Source organism: Nannobrachium achirus, assembly GCF_963921795.1.
Source record: "Nannobrachium achirus genome assembly, chromosome: 7".
Classification (NCBI taxonomy): Eukaryota; Metazoa; Chordata; class Actinopteri; order Myctophiformes; family Myctophidae; genus Nannobrachium; species Nannobrachium achirus.
Window position 1 is genome coordinate 20,420,443 of NC_137816.1, and position 24,886 is coordinate 20,445,328.

General features: G+C 40.0%; 1 protein-coding gene across 2 annotated transcripts in view; it reads left to right on the forward strand.

Moving 5' to 3' along the window:
- Positions 1-24,886, forward strand: part of vps13c (vacuolar protein sorting 13 homolog C) — a 104,690-nt gene that overhangs the window by 1,290 nt on the left and 78,514 nt on the right. The window contains exons 2-10 of one of the 2 annotated variants that reach the window (XM_080730550.1): positions 2,163-2,206; positions 2,580-2,622; positions 5,736-5,831; positions 6,568-6,600; positions 14,040-14,141; positions 19,618-19,727; positions 21,145-21,204; positions 22,113-22,172; positions 22,356-22,436. In XM_080730550.1, coding sequence (XP_080586676.1) covers positions 2,163-2,206; positions 2,580-2,622; positions 5,736-5,831; positions 6,568-6,600; positions 14,040-14,141; positions 19,618-19,727; positions 21,145-21,204; positions 22,113-22,172; positions 22,356-22,436 — 629 coding nt within the window. The remainder of the gene's footprint in view (positions 1-2,162; positions 2,207-2,579; positions 2,623-5,735; positions 5,832-6,567; positions 6,601-14,039; positions 14,142-19,617; positions 19,728-21,144; positions 21,205-22,112; positions 22,173-22,355; positions 22,437-24,886) is intronic. The other variant, XM_080730551.1, reaches the window with a different exon arrangement.

The following is a 24,886-nucleotide window of genomic DNA, read 5'->3' on the forward strand; positions in this document are numbered from 1 at the left end:
GTGAGAAACATAATACTAGGTGTGGTCCATCATGTATACCAAACTAGGCCATAGTTCCCCGCCAGTAAAAGGATACCCCTGTTTTGTAGTCTTATTGTGTCTTCCTGTTTTAGACTTATAGTATGTTTATTCTATGCAAAGTAAAACATAAATATATAGGCTGCAGGCCTGCAGCAGCCCACGTATGTTATGATGAGGTGACATAATTGTTGAAAATATGACGAATTGACACATTTGGAATGGCTTCTACACTGGGGCTTCTACACTGGGACTTCTCTTGTTTGGATTATTGTAAAGGAACTAAGGAAGGTGACAATAGTGCATAACTAAGCTGCCAGAAGCAAGCTAACAGGTCTAACAGGAAATAAAGGTTAGCTGCCTGGCTGTGGAATCCCCCCATGTATTTCCACTTAGCAAGTGAATAATGACAGGACATAAAGGGGTTTACTGGTCATGAGACAGATACAAACCCAATTATGACGTTCTCCACCTAGGCACCTACAGTATGTGGTATGCACACACACTACAGTACCTGGGTCATACGTTTGCCCCAGACATTTCTTTATGTCTTCGATTACAGTTCTGTTCAACTTTAATGTTTGGCAGTGACAAAACCCCTTCATTTGAACAACTTACTGTGTTGTGCAGTCAGTGCAACACCAGACATTATTGTTGTAGCTGTGTCTGAGTGGAAACAAAATAGATTGAATTCCACCTGTTTGCCTATAGTATGTACCACCACTGTTATGTGTAGGAAACGGCAGATTTACTGTAACAATAATCCACAGCATGGAGTAGTATATTAGAGTAGTACGGTAAGTAAGTACCGTAAGTAAGTATGTAGCCTTGTGAATCAACATTTCCAGAGTGATGTGGCCCATAGTTCAGGAGCCCATCTTCTGTTTCTAATCTGTAGCTTGAGGTGACTTGATGTACAAGTACATTCCCTGACAATGACGTACAAGCACACCCCTGGACATGACAGTACTCTATGTCTCAGGGATTTACCCCCAATCCAAGTGGAACTGTAGAAAAAAGAGAGAAGTACAGACAACAGTTTTATTAAATGTAGCACCATATTCTCCACCACAAGCTGTTAACAGGAAACACAGGCACACATAACACATCGTTTAAGCATCCAACTTCACTTTCACTATAGAATCTAAATGAATCGTCCATGATACTATAGGGTAGACTACTACTAACGTACTAAAACAACAACAGCATATATTTGTAGACTTACATTAGGACCTCCAAATGATGGTTAGTAATGCATGGGTCTGAAAGACCAGAAGTTAGAACAGAGCAGAATTTGTCTGTTCAACATAGAACAGAAACCGAAGTGTGTGTGTGTGTGTGTGTGTGTGTGTGTGTGTGTGTGTGTGTGTGTGTGTGTGTGTGTGTGTGTGTGTGTGTGTGTGTGTGTGTGTGTGTGTGTGTGTGTGTGTGTGTGTGTGTGTGTGTGTGTGTGTGTGTGTGTGTGTGTGTTGTGCTGTGCTGTGCTGTCTTTGATCTTAAGTTGCTGTGCATTTGTTTTTTGTTACATTTATTTTGTTTTTACATAATGATCAGACTGTACTGCACTGCTGGTCCAGGCTGCCCAAAGTAGTGCTATCCAGGCAAATCTGCAACCTATTCACCTGTTCTAGATACAATCGTGAGCATTTTTGTAAACTCATTTAACAAGCTCTGCAGCATTGTGACTCATCAACATGTTCAAGCTGCTCCTGTTGCCAAATGTCTCTCTGTCCTGGGTCATAGAGCAATTTTAAGGGGTTGTATATTTTTTATATCCTTTAGTAGTTAACAAGTAATCATCAGTGAGGATTACAAGGGTCAGGTTGATATTGCCTGGGAAGCACTTGTCTATGACTAATTTGATTATTGTTTGGGCAGCCCTCTCTCCCTTCTTTCTTTATATGGGTTAAGCCTTTGTTGAAAGCTTAAAGGTCACAATGAGACAAGTGCATCAGTCACTGTCAGGCATTCAGTATTAGGGACAGTAAACAAAGGAGGATCTGTATAAAATGTTTGTGGGACGTTTGAAAACAAACTACCTCCAGTGGTCTTCATGAAACCTGAGAGCACTTCTCAAAGGAGGGAATGTTCTGTGTAGTGTATGTGACTTTTGTTGTAACATTTATTTCTTTTATTCTATGCAGGAAATGTTGTACTTGAGAATCTGAAAGTCAAGGAAAATGCTTTGGTAAGTGCTATTACACTCATTCTCAGTATTTTCCCTGGTAACGAGTAATAGCCTAAAGCAAAGTGTGTCTATAAGACAGGGACTTCCGTTAAATAAATATTGTGATATTTATTTGATTTTGTCCTATTTGTACAGTCTTGGAGTTCAAATTGATAAACAACACTGAAACAACACTGATGATTTTATTGTGCAGTGTTCATGTGTATTAACCTTCCTTGGAAGTTTGATGTACTGTACAAAAGTGGACCCCACACATGAGCAAGTGCACCGTTTTCTCAGCCCTGCTGTGTTCTCCACACTGTATTGTACTGTATCTTAGTATTGTACAGTTTTTACTTTATTTATTGCTTTCTGTCTGTTTTCTTTCTTACAGAGTGAACTAGATGTCCCATTTAAAGTCAAAGCCGGACAAGTTGGTGAGTATTGAGAAATCTCATGTAGACATGTTGACCTCTTCCCTTATGCCTCCCCACTCCCCAGTGGCGTGTTATCATTTTGACATGGTTAATCATGTCCCTTCCGACTTCTTCCACTCCCAACTGATGCGTGACCCCACCCCCTTACTGCCACAGTGAACTCCACTTCATGTTTTTGGAGATAATGACAGCCATTATGCTTATGTACAGACACAGTACAGCATTCATATGGTCTTTTTAGGCTTAAGCAACTGTCATTCTTTTTCACATTGTATTAAAAAAATTTACCATCATGTATTAATTCGTTTGCAGGACAAAGCTACACTCTCACAGACTAACAATTGTGTAACTCAATTAAAAGAAGAAAAAAAAAAGTAGGCGATTATATCTCCATCCTATACTGGAGCATTTGGAGGCAATCCTAAACCAGAATGTTTAGCTACATATTCTCACAAACACCTCTCACAAACATAGCCACCACGTCGAACAAACGTGAAAATTTACAACTGTCCACATTTTAAACATGCCACTCTTTGAACCGCATTTATTTCAATTTAACAACATCTCGCCTCATGCAGAGCAGCCAGTCCTGACAGAGAGTATTCTGACCATTCTGGCCAGTGCTGAAACCTCAAAATGATCATCAGGGTATCAAGTTACAGAGGGAGGGAGGGGGAGGGAGGGGGGAGAGGAGCTGAGCAGAGTAGAGTAGAGTATCGAATTACAACAGAGGGGGGTGTGTGTGTGTGTGTGCGTGCGTGCGTGCGTGCGTGTGCGCAAGCGTTTTTTCCCCCCCCCAAAACATTTTTTTTCAATTTCTTTTTTCAACATTTTTTTTTTCCAAAAATATTTTTTTTCCAAAAAACTTTTTTTTTTTCTCAAAAAACTTTTTTTTCTCAAAAAACTATTTTTTCTCAAAAAAAGAATTACCCATATTTGGCCATTACACACACCACACTGCCGCACCATGGCGGTGAAGGCCGCACAGCGGCCTGAACTCTAGACTTTTGCGGCCCGAAAACTTCTAGTATATATATATTTCTGACCTGGCCCTCAAACGCCTTACTTGATTGTGGCCATTCCTCACATTAAACACAATCTTTTTGTTAATGTTTAACATTCATTCAACATCAAAAGTAATTTTGATATTATTGTTAGTCTTTTGCAATCCTTTCTCTCTCTGAGGGAATGTAGTTAAATTTGAGAGCAGATCAGTCTTGGCGTATGGGAAGCCAAACAGTGCTGTTAAACAGCCACAACATCTTCCCTTCACAATATAATTTTCATGTTTTGGAAGATAAGGCTAGGCAACTAAGACTGTCTCAGACATGTTTCTACATCTAACTATATTGTTCACCACAGGCATCACTATAATTGTTGGTATGGATTCTGCCATCCACTTAAAGTTGGAATGATAAAAAAGAAGGAAAGAAATATGTATATATCATCATAGTCCACACCAATGCAACTCCTTGCAACTCCCCACTGCCATTTGGGGATAACGGTAGTTGCAAGGAGTTGTGTTGCGAATCATTGGTGTGGACTGGCCTTAAGATCTGGTTGTATAACAGAGGAAGGAAATGGATCAACTATCGCCCCCTCCCTTGTTCCTCATCTACAAATCTGTTCTCCGAAATGAGCTGATCTACAGTCTTAAAACGTGTTGCCAGGCGACTGCGACACATTGTGACCTTTTAGATTGGATATTCTTTCATGTTCATGTGGTTAATATTGTATGGTTTGTTTCACTTTCAATGAAACTCAATTGGCTTCCTCTGGTGTAGGCAGTGCTTGGTTGTCTGACTGCTATTGTTAGGTCCCAGGATTATGTAATGTATGCTAATGGAAGAATGTGTTGTTGATGAACACATGTTGGGAAAGTTCACTTTAAAAACGAACTCGTTCAAGTTCAAGTTCAGAACTTCTAAAATGAACTAGTTCATTTCTAGTTCATAATTCTATATTTTGAACTAAAGTTCATGGTTCCCCAAAATGAACCATATTTTTTTTTATACTTTTGGCTATTCAAAAAAAGAAGAAAAAAATTATATATATATATATATATATATATATAGGTCTATATATATAATATATAAATGTTTAGACGTTGCTTCATGCTATTATTTGTCAAAATTATTGACACAGCCCATATAGAACCACACACAGCAATAATTTCATCCAACTTAACATTGAGGGGCCCACAATATTTATGTGCCCACTGCCCAGTACCCAGTCTTCCTGCACCCTTATTGTGAAGGGCTGAAGGCAGATGTTTCTAAACCTGGCGCACAGCATGTTTCCGCGTTGGTTAAAATAGCTGATCTACAAGCTCACGTTGTCTCGTGGATGCGACGCGTTGTGAGCTTGCAGATCAGCTATTTTCGCCGTACAACACACATACAACAAAGTATAGTCAGGCTTGCGAGACGTAATGAGGAGGAGATTCACAGTGCAGCTGCAGAGTGCAGACAGCACCGCATATCAACGTTCACGAGGAGCTGCGTGCACAGTGCGTGCTATTGGAGCATGTGAATGAAAAGAGAGAGGAGAGGACAGACGACCGCGGAGGCGCGGACCGCCGCATGAACGGCCGACAAACGCGGACGAACGCCGTTCACGGGCGTCAGAATGACCGCGTTCGACAATATCGTTCATCAAGCGAAAACAATTACGTTCAGTTCACGTTCGCCCAAAATATGAACGTGTTCATGAACGATCGTTCTTTGAACGCGTTCGGGTACAACACTGCAGACATCCTTATGTTATAAGTTAAGCCATGAAAGTTTTTTTCTTTGGAAAAAAGGCCACTATGAGCACACCCAAGACATAGTAAAACCTATTGCCAGTTGACATTATGCTAAAGAACTCAATTCAAATTGCAAATTGCACATTTGTACACAGTTTCCCCTATTTTAAGTCTGTGATGGAGTTATTCTAAGAATCCACAAGATGTGATCAGCTCAAGGGCAGTTTGACTGGACACATTGCTGTGTGCTGCAGGGATCGAACCTGTGACCTGAGGGTAGAGGATCAAAAAAGAGAAACTATACCTAGAGGGATAAAATCCATTAATTAAGTACATTAATCTATCGTTATCCTTGTTTTCATTGTAGGAAAGCTAACGCTGAAGATCCCCTGGAAAAACCTCTATAACGATGCTGTAGTCGCTACATTAGATGGGCTGTATCTGCTGGTGGTCCCTGGAGCCAGTAAGTACTAGAAATTCCTCCTTACTTTTCTAACTTTGCTATAATACTTTGTCTAGATATTGGTTTATACATTTGATAAAACCTGCTAATAGATATCTAGCCTAATTACTGTACCAAAGAACCTGTGCCTGATATGTACCGACCTACACTTATTGTAAAAAGAAACATTGTAAAGCAGTGGTTCCCAAACCTTTTAGCTCAAGACGTTTGCCCAGAACCCAAACTAGTGAAAATAGCAGATCTACAAGCTCACAACGTGCCACATTGTGAGCTTGTATATCGGCTATTTTCACTATTTCTTTAACATTTGTTTTCTAATTTATGGAATTTATTCGATTTTTCTTATTTCTTCATGAAATTACGGGGATGAATATCTAATTTTGTTTCATGACAAATGATGCTTTTTTGGGAATGTTTGTTGTAAAGGCTCATTCATGCTTGATCCTGCTGCCTCTGTACAGTATGTGGGGGCCGTACTGTCCGGAGGAGACACCTTACAGTGGGTGCCTTCCTTTCATGGCTACACGTTTTCCAGACTGTATCAGAAAGCAGAATGCGCTATGGAGAACACATGCGCTATGGAGCCTCCATATCTGCTCCATATCCAGATCCTCCAAAACCACTGAAGTCGCCAGAGCTGCTATATGCCGTTGCCTACCCCCATACAGGGGATGCCGGATCAAGCATGAATCAGTCATTAACATGATGTTCAAGAGTTGTATTTCTTTATTTTCAGCCGACTCACAGTTGTTAACGTGTCCTTACAATGGTAAGAATGCTCCAGAGAATAGATAACTGCTTACAGGTGGTGGTTAAAATGCGAACAAATATCTCAGCCCCAACTTGCTACTTTTTTTTTTTTTTTTGTGACTGGCTTTACCATTTGCAGTCAGAAGTTGCTGACACTCATCGTATGACAGTGTTGCATGCCGAAAAACCGACAAGCTCACAGCACGCTGTATTCATGACACGTTGTGAGCTTGTAGCTATTTTTGCTGTGTAACTTTGTCGTATTACAAAGTATAAACCAGGCTTAAAACGTGGAGTTCGTACATTAATTATATAGTATGCATCTCTAAAAAGCTGAGAACCATCCTGTTCTTCCAGCAGGACATACAACTCACAGGTCTCTAACCAAACCTCCGCACTTCCGCCGATAACTATACCCATAAAAGGTTCTAAAGACATATCCCATTAGCACTGAGATCCCCAGGTATTGTGAGCCTAAACTGTCATTCTGCTGACAGTTTGCAAGTTTAACTAATGATAGTCATATCTAACATAATTTATAACCACTTCAAGTTGGTGAAATAAAATGCCATAAGAAGCCATTTTAAAATAAAATGCCATAAAAACCAACATTTAATTTTTAACCCTAACCCTAACCCACAATCTATTCCTAAACCTAACCTTAACTCTAACCCTAACCCTAACCTCACAGAAATTATAACCTCAAAACCCTGTCTGCCAAACACCTGGGAAAAAGGTTCACCTGTACTAGTACACCTCTACTGTCAGTCAAACCTGCTAACCATCAATTGCAGTGCAGATAATAAACCTTTATTTAACCAGAAAGTCATACTGAGGTTAAACACCTATTGCACGTTAGAGCTGGCTAAGAGTCAAAGCAGTATAGAAATAACAGACACAAGAAGTATGCAACAATCACACAAACCAAAGCAGATAAAATACAGTTCAAAACAGTGTTTCCATTACCAAAATGTGTTAATAAAATAAGGTGTTTCAGTGATATATGACTGAAAATGGTACAGCTAGTCATCTTTCATTTTGTATAGGCTAACTATAGTTTTTGTACAGTATCCTGTTTTGATAACAGCACAACCTTTCTTGGTTCATTTCGGGCTTGCCTTTACTTTCAGAAAAAGATAGCTGCTAGATTATCTTAACTCTTATTCTCTCTTCTTGAGGTTTGGGCTTTGTCTTATAGGCCTAGTATGTATTTTATTTAGTTTTTAGCAAAACAGGTAAGTTTCCTTTACTACATGCGATCTTTAGAATAGAATGTGTCAGTCGTTGGTTACTAGCCCAAGTGAGTTACCCCAGGGACTGACCTCATAACAAGGCAGAACAAGACAAAGCCAATTCCTCAACCCTGTATCTATCACTATGCTGTTTGTCAGTATAACACTCATCAATGTTCTAACAACCACTGGCAGATAAAGGATTTATATTGTGGTGTAGTTGGGGAGTTTTGCTTTTTTGAAATCACTTTAAATGTTTGTGTGTCTAGTGTGTAGATGTCACATTAATTGCTTTTTATTATTATTGTTGGGCAATAAGAGCACAATGGTTTGTGTATAACATGATAAATACAACTACATCTTTCCAACTCTCGTGATAAGAGAAAGCTGAGGGAACTCAAGTGGATGTAATGTCCACTTTAGCCCTGAAACATGACGGTCGTTGATAATCTGACGTACGACTGTCATGGATGAGGATTTACCTCAGTTGGAGGACACGAATTGATTCGCCTATACAAACTACACAAACATTCAAATTTCACAAACAGTGCTTTATAAAGTCACAACCAGTTATAAATCTTGTCCGGCATTGTATAATTACTGGCCAGCATTGTGAAGCCTTTTTATCCGATCGTTTTATGTTTTCCCATGTATTTCCGGACCCTTTTTGGCAAGGCCATGCCCACATCACAGTGTTCAATAGATGGGGTTGGTGCGCATGGGGAACACCAAGAAATGCATGGGAAAACATAAAATGGGTAAAAAGGCTTCTTATTAAAGAACACAATGCCGGCCAGTAATTATACAATGCCGGCCAAGATTTATAACTGGTTGTGACTTTATAAAGCACTTTGTGAAATTTGAATGTTTGTGTAGTTTGTATAGGCGAATCAATTTGCGTCCTCCAACCGAGGTAAACCCTCATCCATGGCGGTCGTACGTCAGATTATCAACGACCGTCATGTTTCAGGGCTACGTCCACTTACACTTATGAGATGAGTTAAGACAAAACTTTAATGATTGAGTCTACATCATCTATCAGAATATTCTATACTGCATAATACATTGTGTGAAAGAAGTGGCATTGGTTACTAGAGAACATGAAATAGTCAATTTCAGACAATGCTGTAGGATAAGATAAGATAGCGTAGATTTTCTAACATTAGTTAGAATTTGATTAACTAGACTAATGCGAATGTTTTCCTAAACAAGTCAAAAGTGTCAAAATGAATTAATTATAAATTGTTTTGGTCCTATTAGTAGTATTTATTCATAACTTATTGTCTAAGCACCTCATGGAATGTCCACGAGTCTCAGCTTGCACGTATAATGCAGACTTGGCTATCAATGTTAACTTTGATTTGTTACTGTACAGTATATCTCCTGTAGTAGGGTCAAGATGTTAAAATATTAAAGTGAATAGAAGCGTGATCGCTCCCTTAATCACTTAAACCCTACATACTCGTAGTTGACCGGGGACGTCCTTCTTTTGTCCCTTTACAGCAAATCTCTTTACGGAAAAACATTCACTGTGGATCGGCTATTTTCAGTGAATGTTTGCCTATTTTCCCCAAAATGTTTGCCTATTATGGCATGCGTTGAATAGGGATTCTTGGGTTCATGTGTTTAACATCAGCTGTCTGTGCTGCCTTTGAGCAAGTCACCTGACTGATTTGCTCCAGTGGAGCCAACAGTGGAAGACTGTGGTTGTCCTGGGCAATGTGTGTACAGCAGCTGTATGAATGTGAAGCGGGGTGTTGCTGAGAAAAAAAACGTGTGCTTCGGACACAAGCATGTGTACTTAGTGATTGTTCCTGGATAAATAAAAGGGTAAAAATAGCAGGCAGATTCCCGTTGATAGATTGAATTTACTGAAATACTCTCAAAATAAAAAGTCTGCCTTTCTTTCAAGAGAGATGTATTATGTACACTTCCTCCGGGGGGAATGTTCTAGTTTATTGAGTGTAATTACTGCAGGCAGTATTACTTAATAGTCGGGGGCGTTAGGGATATTTCGCGCTATATTAGTCTAAAAGCGCCAAATTTTGCACAGATGTTGCCCAGGGCATGCTCTAACGATTTAGCTAGGGCGCTCGAGTCGGCGACCTTCGGGGTCGCCACAACGGCCAAATCAAGTTGGGCTCAAGTTTTTTCCTATCGATTACTCACCCCATGGAGACTTGAATTCATGGATTTTTTTTTGTTTGTTTTTGTCCCATCCTAAGCCAATAATGTGATGACCAGCAGTGGTTTCCTAGACACAAAGAGCCTGCTTTGTTCCCTCAAATGATTTTTAGGAATGCGACAAAAAACTAAAATATATCCATGAATTCAAGTCTCCATACCGTGAGTAATCGATAGAAAATAAGTCATTTTAGGGGTGAACTATCCCTTTCCCTTCCCTTCCCACATAGATTGGCTTTAGATTAACTGCCTAGTGCCTGGCACCACTGTGATGCTGGTAGATCGGGAAAAAAAGCTTATCACACAGATGAGCGTAAGAGAATTTCTACCACTCAGCATTGTTGGCTTAAAATAACTGATCGAGAAGGAATACACAGTGCCACCGGGGAGAAAAATTTGGTTGGAGTTGGATCATACGATTATGACCGCAGCACACGTTTAAGAATAAGTGAAAAGAAATTGTGTTATTTGAATTTTATATAAGCATTTCAAATTCAAATAGCTTTTATATACACAAAAAAATAGAGGAATGTCCTAGTCGAAACATAAAACAGTTTAATGTAGTTCAATTCTAAATTATTTAGGAAATTGATATGTGCAGATGGCTGAATTGTGGGATGTATCAGTCACTGAACATAATACTGCAGTTTTCTTCCCTGATTGTATCCCCCTTCAATGTTTCTGGTTGACTCCCTTTAAAACAGTGACTGTCACCTCCCTCTGACTTTAGAAGCTTAATGTTGTTCTCTGTTACTCTGGTATGTAATGTTCTGGACTGGTTATATTAACTTTGTGTAATGGCGAAAAATGAGGGTGAGGTGCAACAGGTGACCAAATAAGTTGTTTGAATTAATTGCCACGTTTGACGGTTACATAATTGGGAAACACGATTGTCAATGAATTGTGCTGCTCCAGCTTAGAGTGGGACGAGGATGGTCTTAGCACTGAGATGCTCCCGTGAAAGCGATCCCTGGGTTTTATTCCTGTTAAGAGATTGTTAATTCTAAAGGTCACTGCCCAGTCTGGTGGTTGCCTAGCAGCCTGGGGGCCAAGGTGCTCTGCTCTCTCTGTCCCTTTCGATCAAAGAGGTGAATAATGCAGTTCAACAAGAGCTTTTCATTGAAAATCTACAGCTAAAAATAGAATAATGATCTGTTTTTAATATTAAATTGCCGGATTGTCTATGGAGAATAGACCAAGGCAAATCTGAATATTTTGCTTCAAAGTGTGCACACACAAGGAAAGCTCTGGAAGCATTTTTTAATTAATTTTGAATTGTCTATTTTAGTTGTTACTTTGTACAATAATACAGCCCCTCATCTCATGATGCATACAAGAAAAAAATATTAAGAAAGTGAATTTGATAACAAAGTCTAAAGTAGTGTGAAAATGTAAACAAAACAACGACGAGTAGGCTGAATAACCCTGATCTTAATCAAGACATTACAAGATGAGGCAAGTGATCGTACCTGTAACGCTAATGGCTCTGGTGGTGTGTGTATCTGGACAAGCAGAACATTGGCGAGTGAGCAAACAATGTAGTCAGCCTTCACAGTTGGTTTGGCATGGATTGAGGTCTATCTGCAAAACACACGCGCACACACACACACGCACGCACACGCACACACACACACACACAGTCACACACACGCACAGAATGTACAGTACAAAGACCCCACAACCTACTTGTCTTTATTTCTGCTAATTTCCTAATATTTATGCAGGAAATAATGTTCTCTTGCCCACATGTATTTATGCGTGCATATGAATCCAGATAAACACGCATACTCTACGTAACTGTGTCCCTTATCAGACTCAATTGCCATAATCATGAGACATGTGAATGTGTGTTGGCTGGCTGGACATGCTTTACTAATGAGCCTGTGGCTGTAGCAGATGGTCTCTGGCCCTACTATACATGAGCACTCTATAGCATAGTGTACACTGGTCTGGAACATGTGCATACTGCAAAAAAAAGTCTTATTTTGTCTCATATGTTTTTCTTAACCACTCCCTATTGTGGCCATGCATTATCTGAAAAGTATACTGTATACTGTAAAATATACTGTGTGTGTGTGTGTGTGTGTGTGTGTGTGTGTGTGTGTGTGTGTGTGTGTGTGTGTGTGTGTGTGTGTGTGTGTGTGTGTGTGTGTGTGTGTGTGTGTGTGTGTGTGTGTGTGTGTGTGTGTGTGTCTTAAAAATATCCAATCAGTAAGCTCATTGTGTTGCGTTTTGAGCTTGTAGGTCATCGCATCGTGATGTGTTGTGAAGGGAGTCTTACTGGTAGAAGTTGTAATTGGTTATTTTCATTATTCATCATACAATGGAGTACATAAAAACGTAGAACAAAAAAAAGAAGAAGATTTAACGCATCAAATCATCCCTGAATGGGAAATAATTGTACTTGTTTCTGATCACTTCAACAATTTTAAACTATTTTCCTGAACCAAATTAGGCAAATTTGTATCAAGGGAGTCTGTTGATTCAAGCACACGGAAGAATTTGCATAATTTGTAAAATTTCAGTTAAATTGCAAACACCTGTAAGCTTTGTGCTGTATATGTACTTACAGTACTTGAGCTTTTGCTCTATACAGCAACATACAGAATAACATAGCCATTGAATGGGGAGTACAGTTGTATTGCTTTATTGGCAAGAACATTGCCACTAAATGCTGAACTAATTGGTTAGTTGCAGAACATCATGTTTATTCATGATCAATTATCGTGTGTGTGTGTGTGTGTGTGTGTGTGTGTGTGTGTGTGTGTGTGTGTGTGTGTGTGTGTGTGTGTGTGTGTGTGTGTGTGTGTGTGTGTGTGTGTGTGTGTGTGTGTGTGTGTGTGTGTGTGTGTGTGTGTGTGTGTGTGTGTGTGTGAGTGATTGATTTTCTAGCAAACTGTTGGCAGTGAGAATCAATTACATTGGATTACAGAGTTGTGACTGGAAAAAACATAATAGTCAACAATTGTGCCAAAGTCTGTCACAGTATTTGTAAAAATACAGAAAAAAGAGCCCATGAAAAATTCACAGATAAATATATTATAGGGCATTGTTTCTGTCCCTCAAGCTAGGTCATGCTGATTCATACTGTAGTGAGCACTCATTCCCTCGTATCCTTTTACACGATCCCATAAGTTAACCTACACAGGCGGCTTTCGTTGGCCGGTGCTTGTCGATATGCGCTTTTCGGCTTAAAACCGCGATAGCACCTGAATGGTTGTCGTACTGGGATCACTGCACCATGTCTGCTCCTAAGAATGGACAGCATTTCACCATTGCAATATTAAAGTTAAAATATTAAATTATGTATGACATCCGCCAACACTAAACAACTATGTCAACATATGCCATTTATACCTAGCAGAGAAAGGAAGGGAAGTACTTCCGGCAGTAGAAATGGAGTGCAGGAAGATCAGCCTCAGGCTCAATGCCAAGAAAACAAAAATATTGTACACAAAGGACAAATTATTGACACTGCGGGTGCTTGAGGCAGTCGTGGACTTCAGATATCTCGGGGCCTGGACTGCTTCAACGGAACATGGACCTGAAGGTCCGGAGGGCACTTGCCTGGAATGCCTTGCATGGGATGAGGAGAGAGTGGAAGACATCAAGAGGCAGCTGTTCGTAGCTACAGTGATGTCAGGACTGCTGGATGGGGCTGAGACATGGACTCTCACAGCACAACAGGAAAAGGCCCTGGATGGAGTCTATACAAGAAAGAAAGCTACTGTTGCTGTTGTTTCTGTCCCTCGGACCGGTTTGGAACCCTGCTTGGTAGCCATGTTTTGTTGTGTTCACTGAGCTTTTCTTGGGGCAACCGAGCAACCATCCACAATATCCCACTATGTGAACCTCAAATCTACAAGCCAGAGAAGTACACATGTCAATTACCCGTCTAACTACCCGTCTGCAGGTTTCTTATCTTATCTCTTGCTTTATTTACCTCCTGTATCACAAAGAGGCTTCTTGTTCAGCTTCAGTGTTTAAATAACACAAAGCCCTCGTTTTATTGGTCTTTATTACTTTCGTCTTTTTTTTACAGCCATTAAGTACGATGCGGCCAAGGAGGAGCGCTACGTGCAGGAAGCAAAACAGAAGGAGCTGCAGCGCATCGAGCAGGCCTTACAGATGGCTGCACGCAGAGGTGAGGAATTCTCACCCACAGCTTGAACACTGGCGAGTCGAGGCGATATGACCAATTGGCTCTGTTTTCTCTTCTCTCTCTGTGGCTTGTGGGCGTGTGTTCTGAGGGTGCTTGCATGTGTGGGGCAGCACGTCCCTCTTTTCTGCTTTCCTCCCCACTGCTGTTTAATGCTGTTAACCCTCTTTTCTCGTCCATTAGTAACCTATTAGCTGTCACAGTGACATGTCATCCTGTGCCCCAGTGCTCCCAGCACTCATACGATTACTTTTCCATTGTTAATCAGCTCCACCAGATCCATTTCAGCATACTGGATTTACCAGACAGTATATTTAAAGGGCCACTATTGCGCTTTTGACGTGCATTTCAGCTATTTCTTGTTGGTTATTAAAAATGGTCTATAGAAATAACTAGAGTATGATGCAATCCATATTGACAGACGTTTCAGGCCTTTCACTGTATTCCTACATTTCCCATGATGCATTCCCAGTCAAGCATTGGCCAGCACGGCCATATAGTCTGTGGTTGATTCATATTTTCAAGATCGCTTTTATGCCATTAACAGGACAGTGTCACGGCCAAGTGTTTTCACATTCATGGATTTTCATGTAACTTTCAGAGCAACATTGGTACTGTTTTTTAGACAGAAGACTGCCGAGTTGTATAGGTACAAATGATTGATAGATAGATAGATAGATACCTTTAGATACATTAGCACACATAGCAACAAATATACTGTACAATAAAATTGTGACTGTATTCCTTTAAACTTTAGAGTCAAATGGCTTTTATATACTCTCCTTTTTTGTGTAAACAACAAGTACAGTAAGCCTTGCAGAGCCATGAGGCCCATAGGGTAGGAGCCCTGTGTAATTATGTAATGACCACATTACACAAAAACTGAGTTGCATGATTTCGGTTAAATGATTACATGGTTTTGTAGACTAATGTCATGTTAGCTTCGTAAGAGTGTCATAAGCTGGTAATCATTGTCAGACAATTCTTTAATGGCCATAAAGCAGCGAGTCATTCATCTAGAAAATCAACCAGACAACCAATGCACTAGACACCTAGTTCAGTGTTTCTCAAATGGAACCATTTGTACACTGTCAGAGTTACAGACTTGTATGGGTCCATTTAGACCCCCCTAAAGGAACCAAGAGAGTACCTGGAATCCGCTTTGAGAACCACTGATCTAGTAGTGGAGCAGTGTCTCTGTTTCTCGCTCTGGGTGTTCGTGCTAAAACAGAGGAGAGTGTAATGCCTTGCTTGACTGACCTGTTCAGCAGTTTCTTTCACCTCCATGGCAACCATGACGAGTGATTTGGAGATATTATATTAGATTAAATCTAGCATACAGCTGAGCCATGCAATAGCCAAACTTGTTTTGAGGGGTTTAGTTATTTTTTTTACATGCATTTCACATTATAAGGAAACTACATAATTGACAGCTTTTAGCAAATTAGGGTAGCACCACCCTATAGTTTGAAATAGATGAGGATGGATGGATGGACGGCCGGCCAGACTGCCGGAACAACAGCTGGACGGACACGGATAGATGGACAGGTGGATGATTAAATCAAAACTAGCCCAGTCGTGTCCCTAATTTATTGAAAATGAAATACATACACATCTAAGTCAATGCCTAATGTTTGACAGTTCCTATAGACTTTATATTCTTTACATATGCACCACAGCACAAGTAACTCTTTCATATGTTGCTGGTGCTGTTGAGCACAGAGAGTGCAGTGGCGAAGGCTACTGTATATTGTAGGTTAAATATAACCCTATGGGAGATAACTGGCCCCTCCCAGAGAGGCTATGACTACGCCCTCTTCACAGGGTTAGCTAGACAAGTGGATGAGTTCCCCTGAGCCAACCTTTAAAACCCATTATGGACGGGAACAGATGTTTGTGTATTATAGTACATGTACAGTATGTAGTACCGTCATTTATGAAAAGCCAAAGGTGTAAGCTATCAAATAGTTTGGGAATTTAGTTTCCAGCTGCTACAGAGGCTGAGTAATACGTTTTCCAGTAAAACAATTGGTAATTTTCAAATCGCACTTGGGCCTAAATGGGTTAACAGTTGCCCCTGATTCCCCTACTACTCCCATGTGACACTCCACTACCACGATTTGTCGATAGGTGTCAATCTGCTTTTGGATATTCCATACTATTTGCCTATAATTGGCTGCCAAAAGTAGTGGGCGGGTCTATCATTATTATATATTTTTATTGCAATATCCAGTCAACCCCAATTTGGAATAATATTTTGAGGGCCCTCTATAGAGTGCACATCCAAAAGCACTTTAACTTCTGACCACTACAAATGCAAAACGTTTAACCTTCTGTCGTAGAAACAGATTTCCACCTGCAGTTTTGCCTGGAATTCTTGAAGATGTTTCTTTTTTTCTCCTGCATGCCTTCACAAAAGTCCAAAGATGGCAGCCATTTATGTTACAATGGAGTTGATCAGCGATTTAACAACAGCAAAACATCAGAACTTAACGATATTATAAAAGTCTCAGATATCCAGTCTCCAGTGGGTCCTAAACACTATTCTTATTTATTGCTAAATAAACGCTTTCAGGCAAATCCTCTCTATCGTGACCGTTTTTTTTTTACCCTTTTCTGTTAAACTGATTAGAATCTCCAATCAACTCAGAAATGGCTATCATCTGTGAAAGCATGCAAAAATAAGAATGTTTTTCTTTGGGTATTCCAGGCAGCACAGGCAGGGTGAGTAATTGTGCAGCATTTACTATTGACCTTCTCTTATCACAGTTGGGGGGCGGCATAGCCCAGGGGTAGAGAAACCGTTATTAGAGCATGAAGGGTTCCCGAAGGGTTCCCAGTTCCCAGTTCGAATCCGGGCTCCCCCTGAGTTAATGTCGAAGAGTCCTTGGGCAAGACTCTGAACCCCTAATTGCTCCCAGTGAGCAGGTTGGTGCCTTGTATGGTTTCCTCCGCCACCGGTGTATGAATGTGTGCGTGAATGGGTGAATGTAATGCACGATCTATGTAAAGCGCTTTGGATAAAAGCGCTATATAAATGCACCATTTACAGTTGTGGAACTCAGTTGTAATGAATTCATACTCTTTGGAAGCACTGTATGCATATAATTATGCAGATATTTATCTAGGTTTGTATGCAAGCATTCACCAGTCTATGGCTACGACTATTGATTATTTTCTCAGTGTTTTTCTTTTTCTATAGGCCTATATTTTTATATATAACGAATCGATGAATTGATTTAGAATTTAGAATTGAAACGATCGGTCTGATTAACCACTTAAGCCGTGCAAAAATACAGAAAATAGCCGATCTACAAGCTCACAACATGTCATTGCAAATTATTGTGAGCTTGTAGATCGTCCATCTTGGATATTTCTGATTTGTTTTTTAATAATCAATTACATTGATTAGATAAATTAGCTGTTGCGCCCCCATGCAGTCTACAGTATGTGAAGGGGGTGGTGGTGTGTATGAATTCACCATTCTGTGTGCTGTTTGCCTTATGCTGCCGCGGACTGGCTGACTGCTAGGCTCTCAAACAGGAGACTTCCTGTTTGACCTGGAGAGTGTTGTGTACAAGGAGCAACAGAACGGTAGGTACTGTCTGTTCCACTGTACCTCTGTCACTGGAAGAACATTAAAACATGCTCGCACGCACGCACGCACGCACGCACGCACGCACGCACACACACACACACACACACACACACACACACACACACACACAGACACACACACACACACACCCATCCATGTTTGCGTTCAACCCAATCACAAAAGACCTGTTCTGCGTGCCATCATTGGCTGGTTTTATTCATTGTGAGGCCTTGTGACAGATATTTAAACGGTCAGTGACAGAATATGACACGTGTGTACTATGATCATTATCATAGTGGGCAATGTCTATATGTATTGTTTAGTTGTTGGAACCTGTTATGGTTAAGTAGCAATGTGTTGTGTGGTAAAACGGTATGGTACTGTAGCTATGCTAGCTATTAGTTTTGTGTAAAAGGAACACTTTTTGTTTTTGCACCAGAGTTCTGTCCAATTCTAATCTGCAGCCCTTACCATTTTTTTAATGGCTTCTCTCACCTTTTTTTCTGGATTCCTGCACATCTCTGGACATATTTGAAACAAAACTACAGCCTGTCCCGAGGACCATGACGAGTGGCCTGGTGATCATTAGTTTATCACATGGCCATAAACTTATTTAGTCAAAGACAACAAGATAGTAGCACTTATTAACCCATTAAGACCTGGAGCGCATCCGTGTCACTCTAGATTTTAACCACTTGAACCATAATGTTATGCTTTAGCTATTACAAAATAGCAGATATACAAGCTCACAGAGTGCCGCGATGCAAGCTTGTAGATCTGCTGTTTTTGAACAAATTGAAAATGTGTGCAAGTCTTTGAATATATTGACCCGATTCTAGAAATGTTTAATTACATGTATTTGGCTGCAGACCCCATCTCAAAACATGTTGTTCCAGGGACCCCAGAAGAGATTTGATCAAAGATTTGAGTTACAAAAGTTTCCTTTGAAAAATATATATTCAAAGATTTGCACAAATGTTTAAGATCTTTCAAAAATAGCAGATCTACAGTACAAGCTCACAGCACGGCACTCGCTGCCGTGCTGTGAGCTTGTATATCTGCTATTTTTTTAATAGCATAAATAATAAAATAATGTTTAAAGTGACACAGAGGTGTTCCAGGTCTAATTAATCATTGTGGCACCCATGCGTTCATGCGTTCCGCAGATAGGAAGACGGTGGCAAAAAAAGTGTGTAACGCTTTCTATGAAGCCCACATTTATAATGCATTATGAGGGCATTTTTTGAAATAGAGAATGTAGGAGTCCAGAATGGTTGTTTTTCTATGGGATTTCTGTGGTTGCCTGCCTTCTCTTCTAACACCTCTGTCTCCTTTTAATGCTGCAATAGTCATAAAAGGAAATAAAAAACATAAAAAACACAAAGTATTCCGGAAGTTGAAACGGCATGAGCACAAGCAAGGTAGGTTTCACATTTTTCATTTGTTGAACAGTGTTGCGTAGATGGATTGAATTGCAGACTGTTACAGTTAAATAGAATCTTGAAAGGCTTGTTGTTGAGGCTGGCACACCCTGGTTCTAACCAGTGATACTAAAATGTATTACTATTTTTGTATTCTTAAATTATGTTCATGTAATGTCACATGATAGTATGCACTGTGTTGCATACAGAGAATTAAGCTGTATGTCTTTGAAGATAAAAGTGTTTAGGTAGGCTTTTATAAGGGTAATGAGCCGCACTCAAAGTGGTAAGAGTGAGTTTACTTTTATATTATTTCTTACATGTCTCTAACAAACATTTCAGCTATCCAGCCTTTGTCAGTGTCTGACTTTTATAAACTTGGTTGATCAGGGAATAGTTGTGCAGAGTGCAGATAGTAAACCATCATCATTTCTAATTTCAGAAAAGCCACAAGATGACAAGAAGGACACCTTTGCTGAGAAGCTGGCAACACAAGTCATCAAAAACCTGCAAGTCAAGATCACCAGCATCCACATCAGATATGAGGACGATGTAAGTTCAGATTTCAGCTGTATTCTACTCTTTACCTTTCAAAATAACAGAATTCTCTTTTGTTTTTTCTGAATTTTTTATGCCCTTTGTGTTTAACCACGTGAACCCTAGCGTCCACATGCTGGGCCACACATTACGCGAAAATATTAGGTTTTTACAGATTGTTTCCATCTGATGTAAAGGGGAAAAAAGGAGTGGACCAACGGGGCCCTGGGGGACCCTGGTCAACTAAGTAGGGTTTAAGTGGTTAACAAGAAATAATAATTGTCATGTCATGTTTTTATATTTGAATTCTTAGTAAGGGATATGGTAAGGTTAATAGTGGGGATTATTGAGGTGTCTACCAGTGGTGGTGGGACTGTTAAGTGTCCCCTTTAAGAATAATGATGGTTGTTTAAAGGGATGGTTCAGCCACCAAAAATATATTATTTCCTATCGATTACTCACCCCATGTATAATTCATGGATATCATTTCATGATCAGCAGTGGTTCTTCCCTATGGAGACTCAAAGAGCCTGCTTTGTTGCCTATGGAGATACAGAGTCTCCTCAAATTATTGGTTTAGGAATGTGACAAAAACAAAACATATCCATGAATTCAAACGTCCATGGGGTGAATAATCGATAGAAAAAAAGTCATTTTGGGGGTGAACTATTCCTCCTCCCCAACAGTGGGTCGGGAGTCGGGACCCATATTTGGGTCGCAGACCAATTTTTATGGGTACCGAGTAAATACCCCTTTATTAATTTTTTTAACTACATTTAGTTTTTAATCATTTTTATTTCAAAAAAAATAAAAAATAAATAACGTTTCCTACGTTGAAAATAAATTGAAACATTATTCAAAAGAATTACATTAAAAAAGAAAAGAAAATCGATTAATTAGAGGGAAAAAAATAGCAGATCTACAAGCTCACAACACGTTTTGTGAGCTTGTAGATCTGCTATTTTCACATTTTTGAGGCCCGGGGAGACTATAAATTTCCCTTTTGGGTCTCGAGCTAAAAAGTTTGGGAACCCCTGGTTCAAATGGAGGGAGTGACACTTTGTCCTTAAAGGAGTAGTTCACCCCCAAAATGACTTATTTTCTATTGATTACTCACGCCATGGAGACATACATTTAATGTTATTACAATAAATGTACCCCCATTGATTCCGGATGGGGACCCAAATGCATTTGGGTCCCCATCCGGAATCAATGGGGGTACATTTACAATAATATATTTTTTTGTCTTAGGAATGTGACAAATACAAAAACATATTATTGAACTCAAGTCTCCATGGCGTGAGTAATCAATAGAAAATAAGTCATTTTGGGGGTGAACTACTCCTTTAACCTTCCTCTCACTACATACTGTACTGTACAGTATACTGTAGTACATATACAGTGTGTGTGTGACTGGCTCTTCCTCTTTCAGCTGTCAGACCCACAACGGCCCATCGCCATGGGAGTTACCCTTGCAGAACTCAGTCTACAGGTGGGAGACACGCACGCACGCACACAAGCAGGCACGCACCTACACATAGATACAGACACACACACAGAGAGACACACACACACACACACACACACACACACACACACACACACACACACACACACACACACACACACACACACACACACACATATTACTTGCAGTGTGGGGGGTTGTAGCTTAATGGCTAGAGAGGCCGTCTGGTAATTATAAGGTCACTGCTTTGCCTCCCAGCCCTCCTAGTCTGTGTCCCTTAGCAAGAGACACTTAACCCCTAAAAGCTACCCACAACACCTACTGTAAATGCTTAATCCTATCCCTGATCCCAAGCTGGATCTTTTAATAAATGTAATCCGTTTGTCTGGTTGTCCTTGAAAGGATATTTGTCCACATGTGGATAGTAATGTCAGCACTCTCTCTCACTAACACACACACACACACACACACGCATGCACGCACGCACGCACGCACGCACGCACGCACGCACGCACGCATGCACGCACACACACACACACACACGTAATTGCATACACTATGTACTGGTCAGACAAAATCGTACACTTACTATATTTAAAACTCAATTATGTAGAAGTGAATAAAATGTTATTTTGTCCAATCTGTATGGTAGAGTAAGAGTATGTTAATACAATATAACTTATTCATTTGGGGTGATCATATTTGGTGTCCTTGCTCTTCTATTGAGACATTTATATCCTCTGTCTTGTTGGACATGACCCTGAGCAAGCAGGCAGGCTCTGTTAGCTCAGTGGTAAAAATGTCAGCAGGAGACTCTCTCAAATCTGCGGTTAGAACAGGAACGTTACATTGTGCAGCTTTAATGTTGCCCATTTCAGTTGAAGGATTTGAAATGTGAAAAGTGTTCCAACTCTTGCCGCTTCTGCTTTTAGACCTCTGACGAGAACTGGAAGCTCTGTATTCTGAATGAGGCAGCCAAGATCATCTATAAGGTAACATTTCATAATTCTATGAAATCGCTCACATTACAAAATAAGAATTCAATGTACTGTAAGGATTTGTACTCTACTGTAAATCTAAAGTACAAATAGCAAATTGAAACCATGTTAATCAATAATGAATAAAGTGGTGTTGTTTAAGTGGTGTAACACTGTGTTTGCTTCCATGGTCCGTAGTTGGGTCGTTTGGAGTGTTTGTGTGCCTACTGGAATGTCAACAGCTCCATCTTTTATCGAGGCTCTTGGGAAGAGATTGTGGTGAGATATCTCATCTTTCTAATCCTGTATTGTCACTTGAACAATATTTCAAGTTCATTTCTAAAAGATTATTCTGTGATTACAAAGTGTGGAATTAAAGTTAATGTTGGATGATTTCCTAAACACCTAATGACAAAAAGCCCTAGCTATGCAGTGCAGGCAATGTGTATAGTAGTTTTAGATTTCAATTTGTTTATTTACAATATATCTTGCCCTTATTGTCTATTAAACCAAAAAAGAATATTGTTTTACAACAGCATAACAAACTCAAGAGAAAGGAAATCAAAGGTTAAAGAGGAAGGACATCTCAGGTCTCCAAATGTTTATCAAGCGGCTTTGCCATCATGTGTTCCATGCACTAATTGGTCAGTTTGGGCGGGGTAGCTTTTATCACACTATGTCCCAGTCTGAGATTTAGGACTGGGTTGGGATTGTCAACATAAAAATCTGTAGCCCCAGGGCCAGCAGTGTTGTTGTTGCAGGCATGAATGGGGTTCAATAAAAAGCACTGCACGGCTCATATCAACCTGTGCATATTATATTATTTTGTAATTGAGATACAAAGTTGTGAAATCAGTTGCTTTGGCAACGATAACGCAATGACGTCAATGTGCCAAGGAGGAAGTACGGTTGAAGCAGCACAGTATCCTCATCCAGCTCAGTGATATAACCACATCATTCCACCTTCTCCCAGCATGTGGCCTGGTGACCAGGGGCGTCACAAGAGGGGGAGTGGGACTGAGTTACTAGGGGCCAAGGTGGAGGGGCCTTAATTATTTTATACTTTAGCTATTGAAAAATAGAAGATATACAAGCTCACAGCGCAGCACCGAGTGCCGCACTGCGAGCTTTTGATCTACTATTTTTGAAAAGTTGTGAAAATGTGTGCAAATCTTTGAATATATGTGTTTTTTAAGCGAACATTTGTAACTCAAATTTTGCTTCTGGGGGGTCCCAGGAACTAAAATATTTTGAGATGGGGGTCCATGGCCAAATACATATCATTTTGGGGGTCCTTCACATGAAAAAGTTTGAGCACCACTAACAGAAACATAGGTTTTTCAAAAAACCTTAAAACTGGACAAACCATACAGGAAATGAGAACTGTGGGGGAAAACAAAGACTGGTCATATGAAAGCCTTTCATTCTAAAAAAAAAGAAAAGGGGGGGGGGGGGGGACAAGAAAGATGACAAACAGTGAGGTGTGTGTACAAGGTGAAATAATTCAGAAATAATTGTGTAGTTAGGTCGACCGTAATTGTTAACTCTCTGCAGATTGTTACCACTCGCTATAAATGTACACAGTCATGTGGCAGTAAGGACCTTTTGGGTGGAAACATCCACTGAATGGTATATAATTAAGCACCGACCGGACATTGCAATGCTTTGTTTGTGAGGGACCTCTGGATAAAGCGGTTCTTATGTTACCATGATTCCATCCATTGCATCGTGTCATCTGACTGGCACTGGTGTGGATGTGGATTATGTGTTTACTATGCAGTGATACGCCGTGGGAACAACACGTTCCCCTTGTTTATGTGGATAAATGTCAGAGTAGAAGAGTTGAAGTGCATATGGATCACCTTGTTGTCACATGTCAGCTGTTAACAGAAAAGCTTGGTACATTGAAAACAATGGGTGCACAGTAGGCTCAACCATCTTTAGAGTTAAAAATGTAAAACAATTCACTCTGGTACTGCAAGACACTGACCTTTGGTTAAATATTACATCCTGCACGAGTGCATGTCTACCAAATATATGCAGTAAACAACATATTTTCTTTTGTTTGAATAAGATAAAGCAAGATTACAGGTTCAGTTCTGTATTTTGATATTTAGACTTGCCCTTGCAAGTATACATTTAAATAAATAATAATATTATAATAATATCTTTTAGCCATTAAAACAGCAATGATTCAAAAGACCGAAAATGAATTATGGAGAATAAACAAACCCACCCTAATTTACAAAATGTTTTGGAGGTCAGACAAATTGAGCAGTATTATTTCTTGAGGGATAAAATATTGTTATATGTATTGCTCCTATCCTTGGGCGGCTTGAACCTCTGGTTACACGTCTCCATTCCGACATGTCTCCTTTCCGACATGTCTATGGAAGTGTTGCCACTTCGACAATAAGAAGTCACTGTCGGAATGGAGACATGTCGGAATGGAGAGCACCCCCGAACCTCCTGCCTAGGGGAGGATCTCCTGGCCTAAAGATTACAACCTTTATGTGATTTCTCACATTCTTGATCACCACCAAACAGTGTAAATATTACTCAAAAACTGTTTTATAAAGCAAGCACACATTTCACATAATTTATGTGAAATGTATTCCATTAACATTTTTTTACCAAGTTTTGAACATGATGGGATACTTCTTTGCCATTTGTCCACGGTGATGATTACATTTTATCTTTAACTCATCTGCCGCCTTACACGTTTATAA